This window comes from Haliotis rubra, unplaced genomic scaffold (genome assembly GCF_003918875.1).
Source record: "Haliotis rubra isolate DU_JTF1 unplaced genomic scaffold, ASM391887v1 Scf153, whole genome shotgun sequence".
In the NCBI taxonomy this organism is placed as follows: domain Eukaryota; kingdom Metazoa; phylum Mollusca; class Gastropoda; order Lepetellida; family Haliotidae; genus Haliotis; species Haliotis rubra.
This window is the reverse complement of record NW_025765481.1, coordinates 134,446-159,143: the sequence shown is the minus strand read 5'-3', so window position 1 is coordinate 159,143 and position 24,698 is coordinate 134,446. Positions and strand designations below refer to the sequence as shown.

Genomic DNA, 24,698 nt, shown 5'->3' with positions numbered 1-24,698 from the left:
CAATTTTGAATGTTATATCATACCCAGTTTTCACCCACCTTGGTCTGAGAAACATTCACTTCACTTGAGTTAGTTTAGTGTTAGCAAATTATTGGTATGACTTCTTTTTATACTCCATAGCCTATTGAACCATAGACATAACCTTCAACATGTTTACAGATAAAAGGATCATGTTGATTCTGACATGCCCCCCGATTATGTCATTGAGAAATAACTAAGCAAATACAAATGAAAAAAGATTGTCATTTAAAAAACGCTGAATGAAAACAAAAATATTCAGAGTTGACAAACTTAACAAATAACATAAATATTTTAACTTTGATAAGCCTTAATCTGAAAAACAATATTTTCCCATGCTTATAAAATATTTACCTTTCTGTTTATCTTAATGTATAACAGCTACATTTATCACCAGCTCTAGAGACGTGAAATATAGCTGTGCTTGTATTTGTTTTTACTCTTCAAAATAGTTGATCCAGTTAGCAAACAGGAAGTAAGGAGTTGGTTAAATTCTCTCTCACATATCGTCCCGGCACGTGTGTACAGCAGCCTCGTGTACGAGGAAGATAGAGTTATAAACATTTACAGTTTGATTGTTTGTAGTCAACTTACGTCAACTCCACTGAGACAGTCGTGGGTGGCCTTCACACTGTATGTGTTGACAAACTTCCTATCTCCCTAGGGGAGAGTGATCACCTCCCGATTTTCCTTTTCTCGCCTTTTGAAGGTAAATTGTTTTAACGTTCGAGACATTAATGAGTATAATGAAGTGTCCCAAGCCAATACCATCATGGGTGATGTTTCAAATTTATGCCCTTTTAAGGGGGTTTTGGAAATGTGTTGTAGATTTGAAAGGTGAGATGTATTTAATATTTGTTTATGTTTGTTCTCATCAGTTGTTTATGTATTTCAATAATGTGAGTAATTTGTTTCATTAGAGCTAATCTTCATCCAGTAGTGCTTGTCACTGAAGTTAAGTGTTCTTATCTAGACAACTTTATTTGCCTTTGTCATCTTTCAAATATTTGTGCTTTTTCACAGCCATGTTGAAAATATTTTAATTCCCTTGCTTATTTGGGTGTACCAGTGTGTTGGGTATACTATGTAAATATTTTTGGTTTTGCATCATTTTTGGGATACCTTACAATTGTGTTCCTCATATTAAATAATCATTTAAAATATGTGTGATAAATATATGTTTTTCTTTTAAACATATTAAAATATTTTTCCTTGTGTGTAATTTTTTTTAAATTAATGAAATCATATTTGAAATATTTGTGTGCATGTTTAAACAGTAGACAGTGAGTAGGTCTGCAGATAAATGATAATGGGACATGTCAATGGTTGGTGAGTATTAGAACTCTTTCAAGAGGGCTAGCCTAGTGGTTAAAGTGTTCGCTCATGCTGACACCCTGGATTGATTCACCACATGGGTATAATGTGTGATGCCAATTTCTGGTGCCCCCCGCCGTGATATTGCTGGAATATTGCAATATTAACACGGTGTAAAACTAAACTCACTCACTCACTTACTTTCCAAAGGAGACAATGTTTCTTGTGACAGTCCATGCAGTTTTAATTTTTTTGATATTTTGGGTTCAATCCACGGTCTTGTGACACCAGAAGGCATCACAAGGTGTCCATGTCGGTGTCTGAGTGGGTTGTACATGTTAAAAGTGTGGCATGGGACCTCTGTGGGTGAGCATTACATATTAGTACACACGCCATACACTACACACAAGGGCACCACACAATATGCATGAATGCAGGAACGCGTGCATGCACACACGCACACATACATGTAGTCATGTCGCTGTATTAGTACAAAAATTCCTGTGACATTAACCCCCCTTTCATCTGTCTTCACCTGCTCTTGAATGTCATCAACTTCTCTTGTCTTCTCCACTGGATTAATGTCTTCTCTTTCAAATTTCAGATCGTTCCAGAATGGCGACTGAGGTGCCTGACGCGTTCGGCGAGATCGTCATCGTGTTTGCTGACGATGGCAACGAATGGGCCTTGTTCATCCAGCGTAAACTCACATCCCCGGAGTACACAATCGCTACCCACGCACATCACTACAACACCGTGAACATACCTTCTCTCAAAAACTACAAGGTGCAGGTGGTGCTTATCTCCCCTCAACTCCTAGAGGGCGCTGCAAGTAATCAGTGGGACTTCGCACAGTTTGAAAAGTCAAGCACAGTCATGGTTCTTCTTGGACTTGATGTTATGGAAGTGAAAAATATTTTGCAAGCTAAGAGCGAATATATATTTCAATGTAATCACGAAACAATCCATCAGAATGATCCGGGAGCATCTCTCCGAAATGCATTGATGGAGATTATCAAGGTGTACGAACGTGATGAGTTCAGTGACGATGAAGACCCATTTGAAGAAACGGATAGTATATACCAGTACCCCCCATCACCACGCCAAATCAACCAAATCTACAAGATCATTCCTAAAGCCCTAAATTCGGTAAGTGTCAGTATTTTGTCAATTGTTCACCGAATGTTTTTTTTACATTTATTCATGCCCCATTCATGTTGTATATTTCCTTGAAAACTGTTTAATAAATGACCATGTTTATAAAAATTAAATAAAAATTAATATTATTTGTATTTGAAGAAGTCGAACTGTGTCATATTTGTAATTGACATCCCTTGTACCTTGGTGACAAGCCTGGACTTGATTCAAACATACTGTTTGTTTAATGCTGTTAACTCATTCACAAGTAGAGTGAGTGAGTGAGTTGGGTTTTACTCCGCTTTTAGCAATGTTCCGGCAATATCATGGTGGGGGACACTAGAAATGGGCCTCACACATTGTACCCATGTGGTTCACAAGTGAGAAAGATGGACGGGCAAGACCCAAATTACAGAGAGATCGGAGAGACGTGTCTCTTATGTAAAAGCGTTATAGATCGCCAATACCACATTCCTAGTCTTTGTCCACAATAACAATTTCTTCGATTACAATATTTACTGATACATGTTATAGAAAAATATTATTCAAAATTTGTGGATATTGTGGAATTGAGAACTTTAGTTATGTATTTGTTCCAAATGTGTATGTTATGTCAAGCTTTCATAATTTGAGTGAGTGAGTGAGTTTAGGTTTAGGACGCTTTTAGCAAAATTCCAGCAATATCACGGCTGGGGACACCAGGAATGGGCTTCACACATTGTACCTATATGGGGAATCGAACCCGGGTGATGTGCGAGCGCTTTAACCACTAAGCTACCCCACCACACTTCATAATTAGTATACCATTGGAAAACATAGATATACTGTGGTTTTTTGTTATGGTGGGTGGGGATTAGCTCTAAGGAATAGTACTGCGTACTTGCTGTGTACAACAGGGCTGTTGCGTTTCACTCACATGTTCGGTGAATTGAAGATCACTAAAATCTAATATCCATGAATTTTTAAAGAAGGATTTCTTCTTACCTGAATTTAAATGTTATCCATCAAAATCACAGGTGCAAAATGGAATATTTCCAAACCAAGCAGTATAACAACCAACACTAAAATTTAATCAGTTTGGCAGTAATTTAGCCTCTGCTCATTTTCGTGAGAAATTGATAACTATCATTATGGTCAAAACATGTGAAATAATTTGTTATCATGGTTATTGGGGGCGGTGGGGTAGCCGTGTGGTTAAAGCATTCGCTCGTCAGGCTGAAGACCCGGGTTTGATCCCCCAATGTGTACAATGTGTGAAGCCCATTTCTGGTGTCCCCCCGATCGTGATATTGCTTGAATATTGCTAAAAGCGGCATAAAAGTAAACTCACTCACTCACTTGATCATTTGTTATTGTTTAACTGCTAACTTGTAACAATATTCATTAACCAATATTTTTGATAACTATCATATTCATCTCATAGTGGATGCAATGCAGCCCGCGTGTACAATACTGCATTTCATGTTTATCATGATTGGCCTGTTGCCTGTGTATTAGGAAACAAACACTGGCTTGGCTTGGCTTGTCATGAGATTTCTTCAACCATCTTCCTGGTACATTCAGTGTCAGATTTCGGGGTTTTTTAACAACAGCAGCCTATGTTTGCTCAGTTAGTGAAATCATGCTTAGATTAAATCATACTCCAATTAAAGGCACGAGCAGCCCTGAATCTCTATATTTGAGATTGAAGGATAAGAAAAGGCCCTTTGTATTCCATGCTTTACACGCAGTCTGTGGTCAGACAGTGTGACCTCGCTCATGGCGTGCCATCATGTGTCATCACGTGCCATCATGTGCAATGCTGTCTACAACTTCAGTCACGTGTGTTACCTAGTGCAGAATTTATTACTACAGTTTGCTATGATGTAGCTGAAATATTTCTGATTATGACAATGATCACTCATTCATATATTCTAGATATGACAAAAAAGTTATGACACTTATCACTGCTTATGACTCATACGAAAAACATTTCAGACGTGTCGTAGAGCGACATTGGCAGGCCTTGATCTACGACTTTTGAAGGGATGCCACAGTGTTTTGTTTAAACCTTTTACTTTTAAGGTCATAATTTGAATGTTATATTTGGAGGGGATTCGCTTGACAATATATGCTGGGGGGGTCATTGTTTTTATATAAATCATTTAATTTTAACATTGTAGTTATATTGTTAAATTGGTACGATCAGTATGTGCCTATTTAATTATATATGCATGGGTAAGAGGTGCAGGTATCGGAATTTCAAGTATTAAAAACCCTGCTGACTGGGACACTATCTTCCTGAGGACAGCCCAAACACTGCTTATCCAGTGACTCCATCTCCTAGATGATCACTTGAGGATACATTATAAGGTCAGGGATTTATCTCAACCTTTTCGCACACTGATATATGGACGCAAGTCTGAGGCAGATGTTATGAACGTTTCCCAGATTGGAATTAAACATTTCCTGCTTTTTGTTAATCTGTAAAAAAATCTAAGTTATTTTATGATTTTAGAGCTATTTTACTTACCGATACTCAAAGACTGGGTAAAGGAATAGGATTAAATCATTAGTTTACTATCATTGTGTTGAATACAATTTAAGAAAACAATTTTAAAATTAATCTCAACTGAAATAGATGTGAACTTAAAAAATACACACATTCGGAACAAAATACAGAAATATGTTATCAACTTTCCTGGCAGGGCCAGTTGGTTCAGGATTGATGATAATTCACTGCATGCATATCTGACAAAATGACATTACCAACAACGTTGTCCTGGAAGTGTTAATCCAGATGAATTTCAATGGAAACTGTATTGTCCGGATTAGTAAGGTTTGACTTTACACATATTTTCCTAAAAGCAGTATGAGCTTTGCTATCGTCACCAACAAGTTACAACAGTTCTTGTGTCACTGCCAAGTAATGGATGTGTATTAAAGGAAAATTGCCAATTCTATGGCACTACATATTTTACACAAAGAGCCAAGTTTCCATGTGGAGATTCCAGGTTAGAATGCTTGTCCAGTAGGGCTGCGCAATATAACCGGTTTAGCGGTATTTACCGGTTCAGACATGAAAACGATACGTATTGCGATACGCTGATTGAAAACCGGTATTTTGACTTGCATTCGGAAAACTTTGTAACACTTGGAAATTTTCGGATATTTCCTTGTTTCGTTTGTGCCAAATATTATTTACACTTCTATTTTATCATGATTAAAAGTTGTTATTAAAGCTTAATCAAGTATAATGATTTTGTTGTGTTTTTGCTCTATAAACATGATAAATCAAGCATTAACTCGATTATAAGTAGTTTTTTTGTTTAAAAATACTTCATGCAATATATTGAAATACATATCGCAATACATGCTTTTGCGTCGCAATATATGGCAATATGAAAATTCTCTGCAACACCCACCCCTATTGTCCAGTTGGGTGTCCAAATGCATGGGCTGGTCAGACTCGGTGACTTGGCTGATTGCATGTCATGGTACATGCTCATAATATCAATCACAGGTTTGTCTGGTCCTGACTGGATGTTATTATCCAGCTGGACAATACCTGAGTATGCTTTGATAATGGAATACAGCTTCTTACATGTCAGGGGCGGTGGGGTAGCCTAGTGGTTAAGGCCTTCTCTCGTCATTCAGAAGACCCAGGTTCGATTCCCCACATGGGTACAATGTGTTACGCCCATTTCTGGTGTCCCCCGCCGTGATATTGCTGGAATATTGCTAAAAGCGGCGTAAAACCAAACTCACTCACTCACTCTTACATGTCAGGGGCTGTGGGGTAAGCCTTGTGGTTAAAGCCTCCTCTCGTCATTCAGAAGACCCGGGTTCGTTCCCCACATGGGTACAATGTGTGAAGCCCATTTCTGGTGTCCCCTGCTGTGATATTGCTGGAATATTGCTAAAAGCGGTGTGAAACCAAACTTAGTCACTCACTCTTACATGTCAAGTTTCTATTTGTCATTTTGTGTCATTTTGCTTCAACCTTGAGATCTGTATCAATGCAACATTTGTAACGAGGTATGTATCAGCTGGTGAAACTTCAGTAATACTTGCTGTATTGTTTACGAGCACATCATATGTCTGGAAAAAATTACCAACATGAAATGTATCTTGTGACTGTATAATGTTTTTCCTTTCTTGCTAGTCATCACCCGAGACTCTGATTCTCCTGGATCGGCCAGCAGATTCCGATCTGACTGTGGAGCTAAAAACATCACCACCGATCAAGGTCACGGCAGAGTTCATTGACAAGGCCGTGTATGCAGTGAATATCCCAGGTAACTATACTGACACAACTTTGTGTCATATCTGTTACACGTTAATACTAAGCCCAAAAAACATTCTGACTTTATCCACCCTGAGTGCTGTTGTACAAAGTGATCTTACCGCTAAGGTGATCGTAACTACAACTGTCGTAGCACTAAGGTTACTTTGTTCAGTGACACCCTCAGCATTTTAGCTTTTTTGTCAGTATATTTTAGTCTTTCAATATGGATTCCTTCCGGGAACCCTGGGAGAGAGTGTGCCAATTATTGTAGAATGTGTCCTCAACAACCTTTTGCTGATCATCACAACAGGGTATGGTAGCCTAGTGGTTAAAGCATTCACTCGTCATGCCGAAGATCCAGGTTCGATTCCCCAATTTGGGTACAGTTTGTGAAGCCCATTTCTGGTGTCCCCTGCCGTGATATTGCTGGAATATTGCTAAAGGTGGTGAAACACCATACTCACTCACTCACTCATTACCAAACAGGATTGATTAAACAGATTAGTAGTCAGTTTTAATACAACATTCTGGTGTCCCCCGCCGTGATATAGCTGGAATATTGCTAAAAGCGGCGTAAAACTAAACTCACTCACTCACTCACTTTAATACAGCATGTGTAATGTTTACTCAAATGACTTTGTAAAAATGTTAAAGGTCACATGCAACGTAAAACACAACTTTGCAGATTCTGATACCTTTCAGTATGGACGTACCGAAACAAATCATCAAAAATGCAAATTCAAGTTATAAAGTTGAAAAATAACGCGATGAAAAAACCCGCGCGAAATCGGAGTTCAAACGATTCACTAACTTTCCCCCGAAAATTTCGGTACGCTCATAGCATGTGCGCAGTGAAATAGGTTCGCGGAGCTTGGAAGCGGGCTGTCTGGTGAATACTCGGTGAAGGCTTTGGTGTGAGCTATTTTCCTAATGTTTTGTTGATATCTCACAGGCGCGAGCTTTTTATATGTTATGACAGTAAATAAACTGTTTATATAATTTCATTTGTCTATTTCACCACACTTTCTTCTTACCGAGTCACTTTCTCAGTTCGATACTTAAAAGCAATGTCATTATTTAGCGTTGACACAATTTCTAACTGTGATATAGATATGTCGTTGTCACAGACAAAACTCAGTGTCTTGTTTTATTGACACCTGTGTGTCTGCCTGCCTGCCTGCTAATGACAATATTAAATACACAACTGCAATCACTGACCACATGCAACTTGACCAATCAGGCTATACACCATAAACAAAACGCATTGATTTATGGCCCGAGTTCGGTCTCTGTCACATTATGTAATTACACAGACAGGCAGGTGTGATACTTGAACACATGACATGTTATGATGTCTGTTGATTGCAAAATGTTATACACAAAAAATGAGCTTGTATTTACAAAACCCAACATCTCTATCTATACACACACAATGAGCCGGGAAGCGGCATCTGCAAATGAACCAGCCGTTACACTTGAGTGCACACCCACCCGCTCTGACTGGGTTCGGTATCCCGGCTGCTTAGATTCGAGGGAGGTAAACCCAAGTACAAAATATTGCACTTTTGATTTGCGATTATACGCTTATAATTTTGTTTATTTGTTTTTTCATAATCAGCAATGCATATTATATGTCATGAATAAGTGATAATTGTGTTTTAATTATGTTTGATTTTTTGGTTGCATGTGACCTTTAACATCATGTGTATGGCCAAGCAGCCCAATGACATTGTTTACTTCCTCCTTTGCTTTTGATCACACATCGGGATGGTCACTCAATCTTTGATGTAGCCAGTTGTGCAGCATATTGTGTGACTTCCTGTCAACTAGCAATGGCTGCTCAGTACATAGATATACTGTGGTAAGGGTCGAGCTGGGGAATAGCTTCTGTTTTGTGTCCAGGGACAAGTACACAATTTTAGTGTTCGCGCGTCTTGCGGTAGGGTAGCCTAGTGGTTAAAGCATTCGCTCGTCACGCCGAAGACCCAGGTTCGATTCCCCACTTGGGTACAATGTGTGAAGCCCATTTCTGGTGTCCCCCGCCGTGATGTTGCTGGAATATTGCTAAAAGTGGCGTAAAACCATGCTCACTCACCCACTCACTCACTCACTCCATAGTAGTATTTCCACACCCCTCAACTGATAACTCTGTAGCTCTCTGACGACATGCCTTTCAGTATGCTAAACAATGGTTGTTAGGGTTAAGGATGTTTTCATGAAATTATGTCGTTAGTCTTCAATACAAAGACAGCTGTGAAGATACGGGTTAGAATTGGTCTTCCGCAACCCATGCTTGTCGTGAGAGGCAACTAGTGGTCAGGCTCGCTGACTTGGTTGACAATTGCATAGATTAATGCTCATGTTGATCACTGAATTGTGTGGTCCAAACTTGATTATTTACAGACCACTGTCATAGATTTGTTATGGTAGAAAGTGTTTATATCGTTTCTATTATGAATGACTTCAACAAATATATGTCGGTTCATTTGTATTTCAGACAGATGCAGTGGAACTGTACCTGTGAAAGTCTCAAGTGGTGATCAAGTGATAGCTGAAGATCATGTGAAACTACAGACTAAGATGGACCAATTGTGTAACTTATTACGTGACATTACCGACCCCATGAGCGTGATGTGTCAGGCACTGGGGTTGAAAAGTGATAAAAACGAGGCATTAGATGCAGCTATGTCACAGCAACTGAAGAAATGGTCCCCTCAAAATATACAGATGCTTCAGATGTTTGAGGCCAATGTCACTGGTGGGTATTCTTCATATTAAGCTGAATGTAATTTCATAATCATTTTTGAAAAGTGAAAGCTGGTTGCATTGTATATTTTATTTGTGCTGTCCAAATTGGATCCTACTTCACCTAATTTATCAAGAGATCAGTGTAATCAGTGTAAAAGATATTGATCCAGTTCTGCAATGTGACCTTCACATTACGATGATCATAACTCAAATACTTTAGCGTAGACAGTTCCAGTGCGATATTGTGTAGTAGAACAATCATCATAATGATCATGAAATGGGATCAAACATTTGTTTTTGATCAATATAAAGATGGAACCATAACAACTTATTTTCTTTACTATGACCTTTTGTCCTTGACCCACTGACCTTGACCTTGACCTATATATTTCAACAGATGAGAGGAGCAGTCACGAGTGGCCGACTATTGCTCACTTTGCTGCCGAGTTTAACTTGGTAAATACTTGCACAGAATTGCTGCGGTTTCCGCCCACGTTCATTGTGATGGCGTGCTGCATGGAGAACTGTAATGGTGACTACCCATGTGATATAGCAGAGAGGAAGGGCTACCAACATCTTGCTCAACTTCTAACGCGTGTTGTGGAGGATCACAGTAAGTAACCCCCATCTTCCAGAGTGGATGCTTTACATAGATGATGCTCATTTAGGGCTGCTTGTCTAATGATTTGGCTTTTGTTATGGATAATGTGTGTGACAATACTCAAGTACGCAGTCATTGAAAGACATTAACTGCCTCCCTCCTTAAGTGTCTGGAAAATTGGATGACAACCTGATTATTTAAGAAAAAGTATAGACACCAAAACGTAACCAGCAACAATGCACACATGCCTTGCCCATCCTAACACCAACCAATCAAGAAACAGTAATTTCTTCATGGGCGTGTCTAGTGTTTTGGTTTATTGGAACAAAGGTGCAAAACAACTGATATTTTTAGCCAATCAAATGCCATGGAATCATGTGCCGTCCATACATTTCTTCACATCTAATATTCAGACAGGAAACAGAAATTACACCCAGTCAGTACCGAACTCTTAGAAACATACTGTAAATCCATGAATAAATGCCTCGCTTGAATAAATACTAGGGTGCTGTTGTATGAAGTGACTTTAACCCTAAGGTGCTGTAACTAACATGATTTAACATAGACTTCCAATAGTCTTAGCGCTAAGGTTGTTTTGTACAACCATCCCCAGGCCCACAAGTCTCAACCTTGAATATGTCTTTGCCTTGAATAATCATATTTAAGTCTACAGAATTTGCCATTTAACGGAATGCTCCAATTTCTCTTGGCTTAATAATTCTTGTTACAAAAATAAACAAGTTTTGATGTAAATAATTAATATTCATTTCTGGAAAAAGTGGAAGCATGACGCTCAGTCATGGAATCTTCTGAAAAAAATAAACAGGAAATAAATGTTTTCACCGGGTACCACTTGATTGTTTATAATTGATTCCCATGAGGGAATAAAGTCTGCTTTTCAATTATGGAAATTTGACATCTGTAAATTTATTCATAAAATACATTGAGACCAGTAGTCCTGAATTTCCAGGACCAAGAGCCGTTTTTGTCTTTTTGAAATTTTGAAAAATATGGAGATTGGTAGTGTGGAAAAAATATTTTTTGCATGAAGAGGGCAGAAAGCCTCTGACATAATTTTTAAAAAAATGTCTAATCTGGCTGCTTAGATAACAGATCTAGATTTTCTCCTCAGCAAAATATTTTTGACATGTTATGTTTGCCTTATGTGCTTGGTGACTGGTGACTGATGTTTATCTGTTTGTTTAGGCGGCGTGAGTCATGTTATGTTCGAAGTCCACAGTGACAGTTTGCCTACTGTATAGTTTGTAACAAGCATTCGAAATTGAAGTAAGAATATTATAAGTGCATGGACAAGAAATTTCAGCATATCTTACAGTGTATTATATGTTACGAATTTAGTCTCTATTAACTTGTCTTTCACTCGTAACGCCAAAGACCCGTGTTCGATTCCCAACATAGGTACAATGTGTGAAGCCCATTTCTGGTGTCCCCTGCTGTGATATTGCTGGAATATTGCTAAAATCCCCGTAAAACTAAGCTCTTTCATTCACTTGTTTCCACTGTTTTTAGTTATTTGTTTTTTACCAGTATTATACACATACACATATGTACAAAATATATAGTAAAAATATCTACAGGGAATCCTCCTAGCTTAGTAAATAGCTAAAAATGCAATATGAAATTGAACAAAAAATATATATTTTCAATTAACTATGATATCACAGCAATTGTTAACTTTTAAAATATTTCGAAAGTCCAAGGACATTTGTCAAATGTTAGATACTAAATGGAACTATGTCAAAAATGTCATTCAGAAATCAAACATTTCATCTGAACTACAACACACTTCCTGGTACATAGACCACACACTGGCTTGCTGATGGGCAGGAAAGTTGTCAATATCATTTTATTTCCTTATTGAATAATGACAGACAAAAGGACATACTTAACTTTCCCTCATCCCAGATGAGAGTAAATCATATGGATTTTTCTTAATTTACAGCATGCGTGCAATTGCCCCATTTGGGGAAAAGACTATTCATGAATGTACTTTGGACGGTAATGGATATGAAAACGGATGAATTATTCACTAACGTTATCTGTAATATTATCTGTCCGGCAGCACTTTCGAACATACATCGCACAATTCTGTTATGACTTGTTTGAGTGGCATTTTTAGAAGTTGAGACGTACAATATGAAACACGTTTTTATGGATAACAACTTCTGTATTTGGTGAGTGCGATGTTTCGATACAGATTCTTGTACCGTTGTCAAGCAAGATTCTGTTATGGTTTAGCTCTCAGATCCTTAGAAACTGTAGCAAATATAATATTTATTTCTTTCATTTTAAGTGATTTATGTAGGCACAAGTTTGACTTAAATATATTATTTTAATATTGTTTTTAAAATTAATGGCAGATGAAGTCTGTTAGGGTGAAATAACTTGTACATCATTACTGTTTATGTTATATTTTATAAATCAACTTTTCGTTTAAACCTCAGTGAATGCAAAAAATACTGAAGTCTGTTCTTGTAAATAAGTAAGGCAACATTGATACCTTTGCTAACTGCTTATGCAATCCTCAACACAAAAAACTAGACAACAGTAAGAAATTGGTGATAATGTTCACCAATATAACGTAACATAAATGACAAGACGAATTTCAAAGTACCAATAGTGAGCAGGGCTCCAGATAAGGGCCGTATCGACGTATGTATGGCTAAAAAATATGCACGATACGGTAGGAAATAATTTAGAAAACGTAGCAGATACCCATCACAGCAATGGTGTACGGTCTTAGAATCGTTTACAGACGTATTTATCTGAAAAAGTATTATTTTATTGTTTATTGCCCCATTTACACAAGACTAGCAATGTTGTGGTGCATATATGAAACGAAACACAAGATTACTGATACTGCAATAAATTCCATTCAGTACTCGAAATACTCTTAAGGTTTTCCAGTACTCCTATATTGCAAAAATAAGGAGTACATACTCCTGATGTTGAAAAATTATCTGGAGCCCTGGTGAGCGTGGCCTAATTTTGTAAGGTTTCAAATTCCAAAGTAGTCTGTGCATGGCTTAGTTTTGTTTGTTTTGTGGAAACATGACATAACTTTCTGGGTGAATTGTCATGAATAATAAGCAGTGTAAGTGCAATGATATGAAGCTGTGCTGGTAACCAGTACTACACTTGAAGTGACTCAGCTGTTTCCTTGTCTTATGAGTTCAAGTCTGCATGTGTCAACCATTTTGCTGAAAAGTTTTCTTAGCAATAGGGAGCGATGGGGTAGCCTAGTGGTTAAAGCGTTTGCTCGTCATGCTGGAGACCCGGGTTCGATTCCCCTCATGGGTATAATGTGTGAAGCCCATTTCTGGTGTCTCCTGTCATGTTGTTGCTTGAATATTACTAAAAGCGGCGTAAATCAAAACTCACTCACTCACTCACTCTTAGCAATAAACCTGCTGCTATAAGGTTATGTAGATCACCCTCACATCATACAGAGATACTTGCAGTTAGGATGGCTCCAGAGTCAGGATTATATTTTACATGAATTCCATTCACCCGTTACACAGAACAGCATTACAAATTTGTCCAAAAACTTTGCTAGTATATTTGACTGGTTAGTTACCGGTACATTACGACCAAATAGGTATTGTATTTGTTTGCTATATTTAGTAAAAGTTCTCTTGACATCAAATAATTGCCTTCAATATCATGTAGACTTTAAATGTTTTCTTGTACTATGACAGAGCCTGGATTTTGGAAACCTTCCTTTGAAAAACTTATTTGACTGGACAGTTATTTTCCCTTGTGATCTGTGAAGAATAAAGACAATTATTATAGATATGCAACTTCTTTTATTCTGTGGAGGCGAAGTTTCGACATAGGTTCTAAGGTTGTTGTCAAGCAAGTCACTATAATACATAATACACAATGCCATTGAGAATCTGGTCAAGTGCAGCGTGTTCTGTTTGGGACCACGCCCTCCCAGCAAAGCACAGACTCCCCAGGACCCAGACCCACCCCCCAACAGCCTGGCACCCACTCGCCAGCACACAAGAGTCAGCCACCCCTGTGCGCGGGGATCTGTGTTTGTCCTCTTCATTGTTGTATTCCAAACAGTCATTCATGAAAATGTGATTACTAACTTTACATCACTCTGCTAGAAAGTCTTATCGGTAACTGCCCGAATGGGTGGGGGGCTGGCTGGCTGGCATCGTGAGCAGACATGTATCTTTCTGAAGGCTTACATTACAATTTCCAACAGATATGCATATAAAAGAATAATCATATAAATGATAGAAATAAATATGTAGAAATACAAGACAAGGTACTAATAAGCCCTCCCATTTATTGATTTTCAGAATCATCTCATCCCCAAAAGCTCCCAAGATACTGATATGTCATTTCCGCCATGTTGGCAACTTCGCTGTATAGGTAGCATTGTTGTAAATAACAGTCGATTATTGTCTGGCCACACTTTCTTTGTTTTGTGGTGAGTTTTTTTCATTTTTGTTATAATTTTGTTCTGCTTCATGATTTTACTGTTTGTATTTTGTTGCCAGTAAATTTGGGTGATCAAAATAGAAATCCATTTGTGCAGCCCTGTATTTTCTTCTTTTGGGGACTATGTATTCACTGAGGCATCCGTCCATATACGTACGGATTGAGGGACGCCGCTGAATACAGAGTCCCCCGTATGTCCTGATTCTTGTTAACGCAATATCTCATGAACTGTTGTACCCATAGGTCTTCAAATTTGGTGACAGCCTACTTTGGGGGATTACACAGACACCAGTTGATTTGGGTGACCTTGACCTTGTTTTCAAGGTCACCACAATTTGACCACTTTTCAAGCTCTTGTTAACGTGACATCTCAAGGACTGTTGCACCCAATGCCTTCAAATTTGGTGACAGCCTACATGGGGGGATTATGCAGACACCAGTTTCTTTGGGTGCCTTATCTTCAAGGTCACCACGGCACTATGACCGCTTTTAAAACTTATTTAAACGCCATATCTCATAAAACATTGCACCCAATATTTTCAATTATGTCGACAGCCTACATTGGGGGATTAGTCATTTCAGGCATCTTGTATGTGCCCCCCCCCCCAAAAAAAGTAGTAAATATAGATATTCCATTCTTTAGCGGCGGGGGACATTGCCATATCAGTGGCAAACACTTGTTTTAAAACAAATTATATTGTTTTGGTCCATTTGGAATATTGTTGGGAACTACATATGATGACTGTGGGGGCTATTTTAGCAATTGCAGTTCTACAGCAGCTGTAGTAGCCTGAACTATTGCAATACTATTGACATAGTTGTCAACTATTGCAATTCTACCCTTGCCATCGCAATAGTAGGTAACCAACTTAGTTATATGTATCAATGTAATAGAAATGTATTAAGTATTGATGGCAATCTGAAAGCCGGCCATTTTCTTCCCTCTTGTGACTCAAACCAAAGGGCAGTAACTCTAAGTTGTCAAAATCCATGCTTACCAGTAAACAGGCTGGTTAGAATTGTAAATATACAATTAGTGTTTTATTTGTAACTAATTGCAGTGATTGAAAGCATCAATTGTTATACATACAATCAATTATACTGCAATGTGCACGGCAGCTGTGTATTTCCATCTGTTCTTTCAATTTTTTTAAATTCCGTTTTGATCAGTCTACTCCATGTGTAAATGGCCACAGAATATTTACAATGCATTTGATGATTTATTGTTTAATAAGTCTACAGTTACTTCTGTTGGAAATGTTTAAATAGTGACTTGTTTTTGTATCCATAGCAAATTAAGAGAGTGGGTTATAAATTGATGTTTATATTTTCTGTTGTGACTGTGACTTGTGACTCACTAATCTCATACAAAAAATTACAAAGAAGTGTTGCCTCACTAAAAACATTGGTATTATTATAAGGTCAATTCTTACAAATATTTTCTCTGATTTAATTCACTGTTATTTGTTCATTGCCTGTGTCAGAAGTCAAGTGATCTGCTGTACCCACAGCCTTGATTCATTTCTGTGTATACATATGTTTATCATTGCATGTGATTTGGATACATATATGTTTATCATCCATGGTAATATTCACCTCCGCTTTTACTGTGGTGTAATGATTAATAACATTTCATTGTATAAAACTGCTTGTTAGTGATCCAGAACCATTTCCAGAAAGTTTGGACGCTGGAATGGGAGAAGAAGTGTGTTTGTGTTCATGGTTCATGTGGTTCACGTGTACAGCTTTGTGAAAAATGGAAGACAGATTTTGGATTGTGTCCTTAAGAAGAAATATGATTCATAACATCCCGTGAAAAACGCCACACTTGCTTAAACTGGGACTGACTTTTGGACTAAAATGTCAGAAGGCATACTGAATCCCAAAAGAATCGAACTTTGTGACTATTATCATATTCCTATCATCATCATCATCTTCATCACCGCCATCACTCCATCCTTATTACCCATCATGCTTTGCAGACGTGGACAGTGGGATCATGGAACCAGAGTTACCTCCCCCTGCCCCTCATATGAAGGCATATCACTACGTCAACCAAAGTACCGATACAGTGAAAGGGGTGTTGGACTTGGAATCGCCATATATGGACATGACTGGTGTACAGAAAGGTGAATAGCTGCTGGGAATATAGTACAAGGAAGACTTGACTGCTTTGGAAATAGTTTCGAAAGGGCTTGCATCATTTCAGTTAGGGTTTGGTGCTGTCATTACTAATGTAATTGTCCTTCAAATGTATTTGGGACTGGTCATTAATTGCTGGAAAGGGAGAGGAGGAATCGTGGAGCGATGTCATATTTATCCTCAACTCCCCCCCTCCCCCTCCCCAACACTTGTAACATATTCCCATGATACCCTGATCCCCTAAAATTGCCAGTCCCTAAATATTGCCCAGTGCTAAGATTTATAACTTTAAGCAACACCGAACTTTCACCTTTCACTGTGCTTGTCTGCTTTAGTAAATGATTCGTCCCTGTGTCAAAATTATTTGTGTTTGAAAGAATATGTTTGTTATTTTCAATTCATTTTATATAAATATATTTCAGTCCTCCCAGGAGATAAGCCCTTTCCATGTAAGAAGAGAACCAAATCTAAAGGTATGTTTATCTGTATATTTCAACTATTTTGAGCTGTTTATATCCCATATCATCACAGAATGCACTATGCTTTACATCATGAGATAACTTACTGTTATATCCATATCTGAGTGTTCCTTAAAAAGGAACCGCCTCCGTGGTGTAGTGGTTAGAGTGTCCGACCGGAGAGCGGAAGGTCGCGGGTTCGATCCCCGACTGCGTCATACCAAAAGATGTTAAAATATGGTACTTGTTGGTCCCTGCCTGGCGTTCGGCATTAATGGTACAACAAGGACTGGTGGGCTCGGAGTCAGTATAATGTGTCTGAGTGGGGTATTCATGCTTCACTGCGGCATGGTATCTCAGTGGGTTAGCACTATAAAACCAGCTTTAGTCTGGGCTAGTACAAGCAGCCGCACATACACATACACACGCATGCACGTCGTCATATGAGTGAAATATTCTTAAGCACGACGTAAAACCAAATTTCACCTCACCTTCTTGAAAAGGGTTTTTTAAAACTGTGAAGATCCAGGTTACAACTGGTCTTCAGCAACCTATGATTGTTGTAAGAGGCGGCTAACGGGATCGGTAGGTCAGGCTCACTGACTTGGTTACACATACATCGGTTCCCAGTTGCGTAGATCAATGCTCATGTTGTTGATTACTGGATTGTCTGGTCTAAATGATTTTTAATTGATGCTTGAAAGAGCCACAGTGTACCAAAGTATGTTCCTTAAAGGTCCAAGATCCTAATCACCAATGCACCTAATGTGCTTCAGCAGTGTGTGTGTATTGTCTATGCACAAATGCAACATGATTCACTTATAATTGCCGTACAATACAAGTACCTAAATATTTGGTTGTGAAAACAATACTTTTACATAAGCTGGAAACCTACCAAATGATTAAATCCTGAAATAATAGCCCTGTATTTCGATGTAATTGCTATGCTTTAGGGGTGGTAGGGTAGCCTAGTGGATCAATATGCCAAAGGCCCTAGTTTGAATTGCCATTTGGTGCAATGAGTGAGGTCCTTTCCTATTGTTCAAAGGATATTGCAAACAGCAGCATAAAACTGTATTGACTGACTGCTTGACTCACTCCTATGCTCTCACATATAGTAGTACTTTGTACTTTGTGAATCTGACCTTAGCTTATGGATTGATTCACAGATGAGATGTGCTGTATATTTAGAACTACTGACATTTGATATATTCTGCGTTCAAGGCACACAGGAAGTTCATAGGTCCGTGTCGGAAGGAGGCAAGAGGCTGTCATTCATGAACTTAGAATGTAAGTCTGTAGTGTTCATTTTATGTTTGGCTTAATGTATCGGAGAGAACACATTTGTAGATACTTTGGATCAAGGAAGTTGTGATAAGAAATGGGTTTTGGACATGGTAATCTTGCAAAAATGTCAGTAATTTGATAGATTTTTATGAAACAAAACAAACGTATGGTATAAAAATGGACCAAACATGATGAAAACATGAAGAAATATATGAGATATAAAGATGGACACATCACTTTAATATGAGTTGATAGATCTAGAATAAACACAAGCTTCTGTATGTCCTCAACAAAATGCTTAACAAACATTAATTTTAAGTGAAATTACCAAATGAATATAATTTCATATCTGTATCTTTGGAGAACTACCAAGAAGTGACTAAACTCCTGATGCTTATTGCAGCTGCTTCTTCCAATGGTGAAGACAGCACATCAGATGCCTCCAAGCCCCGTAGCCCCCGTCCAGCCAGCGAGGGATCAGCAGAAGAGGCCTCGAGTTCTCCTGAAGCCTTGACCGACTTCCTCAGCAGCTTCAAACCTCCTCCATCACTTCCTCTTAAGAAAGGCCCTCCAACACCTGCTAAACCACAGCTAGCTTCCAAACCTCATCTCTCCCAATCTGCATCCCCATCACAGTCATTGTCTTCATCAGTGTCCTCATCAATGTCATCGCGTCCTGGCTCCTCCGTCAAACCACCTCCACCAAAGGGTCCAAAACCCAGGAGTTCGTCCAGTCCTAAGGTCTCCGATGTAGAGTCTAGTCCCTCTGAGTCTCCTCAAACAAGTCCAAGAGAATCGTATGTGACAAGTGAGAAGTCACCAGAGTCCACAGCAGATGTTCCTGCTGGAGACACCCAGCTGGTGTCACAACTGTATGGAGACACCCTGGCATCCTCCTCTATACCAGGAACACAAGGTGTCCCACCGGAACATGTGCTGTCTGATGATGAAGCATCCGACATCAGGTTGGAAGCACATGAACAACCAAGTGCTCTCATTGGGGATACATACACGGTAAGTCTTATAGGTCAGATAATGCAGATGTTCCATGACTTGCTGCTGCTATTCTTTGACTTGTTGCTGTAAGTCCATGACTTCTTGCTGCGTGTCACTCTGACTTGCTGCTGATATTCTTTGACAAGCTGCTGTTATTCCATGACTTATTGCTGTAATTCCATAACTTGTTGCTGAAATTCAGTGACTTGTTATTGTTATTCCATGCCTTGTTGCTGTTATTCCATGACTTGTTTCTGATGTTCAATGAATTGCTGTAGATATTCTTTCACTTGTTGCTGAAATTCCATAACTTGTTGCTGTAATCCAAAACTTGTTACTGATATTCTTTAACTTGCTGCTGTTATTCCACAACTTGTTGCTATTATTCCATGACTTGTTGCAGTTATTCCATGACTAGTTGCTGCTGTTCTGTGACTTTTGTTGCTATTCATTGAATTAATGCAGTTATTTCCCAACTTGTTCCTGCTGTTCACTGAATCAATGTCTTCTTGCTGCTGATTACAGACCAGCGAACTCTCCATGAGAGGAAAGACAACAACCAGAAGTAAGATCTCATCGTTCCTCAAACGTATCGGCATGAAAAAACACTACAGTGAGCATGACCTTCATAGGAGTGACAAACAAAAGGTAACCATGGAAACAATGGTCTTCATTTTCAGAGTACCTTCCATATATTTTTTGGTTGCTAAAAAATTAAATGTCTTATTCCATTTGGGTTTAATAATGTTGACATTGAAAATATTTTTTGTCAAAGTCATGGAGTGTAACTTTATTTTGTTGAGGTATGAATCATATGCAGATTGTAAAAAATATAACAATTATTTCTCCTCAAATTCCAGTTAAAGATACTCATTTGTATTATTTTCAGAAAACGCGTTTTTATGTGCGTCAAGCTCGAGGCAGTGACCCCGGCCTATCAGGTATTGGCATTGATAACCTCCAGCACGGAGCCCAAAAGAGCTTCACTGTCCCACGTAACTATGTCAATTTTGTTTTTCTTGTGTGGCAATACTAGCTTTCTGCACTTCTTTGTTCTTAGAAATGCACCACAAGAAATAACCAGTTGACATATTCTGTGTCTCAGTGGATCAAAGGCATATAGATCTTGTAAAGATCATGTTAATCTGGGCTTTGTTGTTCATGGTTTTCCTCTTTCAATTTATTGTAACAATAATGTCAATTAAATGAAATCGTAAAATATCATTTTTCATGTACTAATGAACTAATTTTTAAGAAAGATTCTTTTAGTACTAAAATCATCTCATCTCTGTGATTTGAAACTTCTCTTTTTTCATATACTTAGGAACAAATGTTTAAGAATGATCATTTTAGTCCTTATATCATCTTATTTATGTGATTTTTTGTTTATTTTCATATACTAATGAACCTATCTTTAAATATAATTATTTTAACTACTTAAATAGTCTAAATTCTGTGATATGAAATTTTACAAATTAAGCAAGACAGATAGAATGATGTCCTACAGCAGTGTAGGAAAGATGTAGAAAATCTAGCCTGTCCACAGGACTGGCAGGTCAAATTTTTAACCAGTCCTGCCAAAATCTAGCCTGTCCTCCAAATATAAATAAAACACCTTCGGCAGTAAATATTCAAAAAGGTTATAATCATTATATATATATGTCATTGGTTTGCTAAAATTGACCCGACATGAAGACGGACTAGATACTTTTTTTAACCCGTCCTCCACAAAATTCACCCGTCTCGGACGTTGGGACAGGCTATCTTTCCTACACTGCCTACAGCTTCTAATTATCTAATGCTGTAGAAGTCAGTATGGAATCTGTCTCTGGCACTGAGTAGGTGGAAATGGTATCAGAACGACATAAATGCAGTAAACTGTCAAATCAAGCACTTGTAGAAATCTTGCACTTCATATCTATCCCGTAAACAAAATGCTTATCATTAACACTTTGCATACCCTTCTTCAGCAACCCTGTAGTGTTAGTCTCACGGATCAAGGTAGTTTTATGCTTAGGATTGTTTTTTATCAGTACCCAGCACTTAACACAATGCTGAACTTCTGATATGTACTATGCGTAAGAATTCAGAAAGGACACACATTTTTTTAAATATTTAACTATAGTTAGTGAGTGAGTATAGTTTGGCATGGTTTTCGCACTATTACAGAATTATCATGGACACCATAAATGGGCTTCACACAATATACCCATGTGGGGAATCAAACTCATATCTTCGGTGTCTTCAAGCTAAGCTACCCAACCACCCCTCATAGTACTACTGGCAAACAAGGATAAGTTCAGCACTGATCTGACATTTGATCCGTATTAGCATGTACGAGTGCCGACCACTGGCGCTTGCCATTGTTAGCGAAGGGGACCCATGTTGTCCGCGATCAAGTGTAGTGCGACTTGCTACACCGACGTGAGAGTCTTATGAGCAAGGCGTCTGCAGCTATGCGCGGAATCAATTTCATCGTCATGCAATGCACGTGCACTAGCCTACATCTGCTCTACCTTTCACAAACCAAATGGGTTTGCTCATTGCCATGCACCGCCTACTTCTCGTAAACGCGTTCTCTTCATCGGTCCAACTTATCCTTGTTTGCCAGTATAGTGTCATGACATAAATGATTAATTATTGTAATATGAAAGAATATGATTTTCATAAATTTCTCTTGAGTAGTATACATGAAACCATTTACATATATACATATTGTAGTAATAGGGAAGTCTATCCCTATTAAAAGTTGAGTCATATGGTTTAAATAGGTTTGAAACAATTTGTAATACATAGATAGAAGTCTCAACATAACAGGTGTGATTGGTATTCATCTTTAATATACAATTCCCTCAAGATTTGGTATCCACATAGTTTCAATGGCTCAATACCCATGAAGGAAGCTAGAATCGGCCTTCAGTAACCCATCCTCGTAGTAAGAGGCGACTAACAGGATCGGGTGGTCAGGCTCGCTGACTTGAATGACACATCATCATATCCCAATTGCGTAGATCGATGCTCATGATGTTGATCGCTGGATTTTCTGGTCCAGACTTGATTATTTACAGGCCGCTGCCAAATAGTTAGAATATTGCTGAGAGCGGTGTAATCTAAACTCACTCACTCACTCAGCACCACACACCTGCTTCTGGGTCCCATCAGTGATAAATGTCTAACACCTGCATCACTTGTATCTTTCAAACCCACATTCGGGGCCTAGTGGTTAAAGCGTTCGCTCCTCACGCTGAGCTAGGTTCAATTCCCCCTTATGGGTACAATGAAGCTGGAATATTGTTAGAAGCGGCGTAAAACTAAACTAACTCATTCACTTATCCCACATTAACCCTATTTGCCGTTAATGCTATTCAAGGCAGCATTAAACCTAACTCGCCTTTTCTTTATTGTAGTATAGTAGAGCGTATACATTTATATCATCTTCAAAAATCATATAATGTTTCTCTATTCTGCCATATTAAAACTTATTTGGTGTTTATTCGTCAGTACGCATATTAATCTAGACATGGAAAGTTACACATAACTTTTTTCAACCACCAACCACCTGTTGTTAAACCATTAAAAATTATAAAGGTCTATGACAGAAAAAATAGTGAAATAGTTAAACTGGATTTTAATGTATAATACAGTCTTAACAAGCTGTAGAATATTTCTAACAGTGTTGGTAGGAAGCCATTTCCATGTTTGTCATGTTGTAAATGGAGGAGATGGTTTCCAGGAAAGATGTCCCTGCCGGCGGTATTAGAACCCCCAGAGCCCCGTGACAGTGGAAGCTTTAGTGAAGAAGAGGATGGCACAACTGATGCTGAGAAAATTGTAAGTGCATCTTCTTGATTCAGGGGTGAAATAATCTCTTTCGATGGTGGGAAATGGGAGTTTGTGATAATAGTTTACTGAACTGATTTTTTTGCAATGACATTAAGAGAAGGGGTTTGATGTGAAGATTGTGATCTGTTTTTATAGGGTAATTCTTTCTGTCACTAGTTGATTAATAGTGAATGTCTTCAACTATTTTCTGAAACGTCTCCTTTTGCAGTCGTACAGGAGGAAATCGGGTAAACATGACAGGTCTCACAGGTCTCGGCAGTCTCTGGTAAGTAAACAACCCTTGTCTGTCAAGTCCAGGGTAGTCTAGTGGCTAAAGCGTTCGCTCGTCACGCCGAAGACCCAGGTTCGATTCCCATGGGTACAATGTGTAAAGCCCATTTCTGGTGTCCCCCGCCGTGATGTTGCTGGAATGTTGCTAAAAGTGTCGTAAAACGAAACTCTTTCACTCTTACTTGTGAATGAGTTAAACAAACAGTATGTTTGAATCAAGTCGAGGATTTTCTGTGAATCAGTGTCACTACAGTAGCTAGAGAATGTGACTGTCACTGGTGCAATAATTCCTTCTTTTTCCTCGCCTTGTAATTATTTGTTGTTGATTCTGTGGATCAGTTTCACTTCAAGCATCATAGACCATGAACCCGTTAAAATCCAGGATGACACATGTCGTCATATGCCAATTGTGAAGAACAATGCACATGCTGTTGATCACTAGATTGTCTGGTCCTGACTCTATCATTTACAGACTGCATCCTTATAGCTGCAATATTGCTGAGTGTGGCGTAAAACTAAACTCACTCACTCACTCACTCACTCACTCACTCACTCACTCACTCACTCATAGGCCATATCTCATTGATGTTTGTTTGCATACTCACTTTTTCACTTTACAGGAGAGGAAGCAGTCGGTCCGTCTTTCACGTGCAATGAATGAAAATATCAGCGATGCACCCAGCATGCCTCAACAGCAAAAGCCGTCGAGATTTCGTAGCATGCTGTCGTCGGCCTCCACATAGACACCTTACAATCCCTCCCATGCAATAGCAATCAGTAAACCTCCTCTGTTGGCAATAGAAGACCCTCCATCATGATAGCTCTGCATGCGCTTCGTCTGTATACATGTAATGAAGACATACTGGTTTGTTTGTAAAGTGCACATAGGTTTCATATCCTAGATATGAGTGCACATTTTGTAACATGTGAAAAATAATGTATCTGTACTGACAAGCAAAGTTCGTCTCTATGAGTCAATATGTATGTGGTGCGGTTGGGTAGCCTAGTGGTTAAAGCATCTGCTTGTCATGCTGAAAACCTGGGTTTGATTCCTCACATTGGTACAATGTGTGAATCCCATTTCTGGTGTCCCCAGCTGTGATATTGATGGAATGCTAAAAGCGGTATAAAACCAAACTCG

The 24,698-nt window shown here is 38.6% G+C and overlaps 1 protein-coding gene across 1 annotated transcript; it reads left to right on the top strand.

Moving 5' to 3' along the window:
- Positions 1-618: 618 nt before the first annotated feature.
- Positions 619-24,636, top strand: LOC124270601. Its single transcript, XM_046705616.1, has 14 exons — positions 619-727; positions 1,937-2,481; positions 6,614-6,746; positions 9,234-9,494; positions 9,882-10,097; positions 16,544-16,690; positions 17,126-17,176; positions 18,386-18,451; positions 18,852-19,462; positions 19,970-20,092; positions 20,334-20,439; positions 23,178-23,275; positions 23,496-23,552; positions 24,178-24,636. The coding sequence occupies exons 2-14, from the start codon at positions 1,948-1,950 to the stop codon at positions 24,298-24,300; spliced, it is 2,526 nt and encodes an 841-aa protein (XP_046561572.1). The 5' UTR covers positions 619-727; positions 1,937-1,947; the 3' UTR covers positions 24,301-24,636.
- Positions 24,637-24,698: the final 62 nt, after the last annotated feature.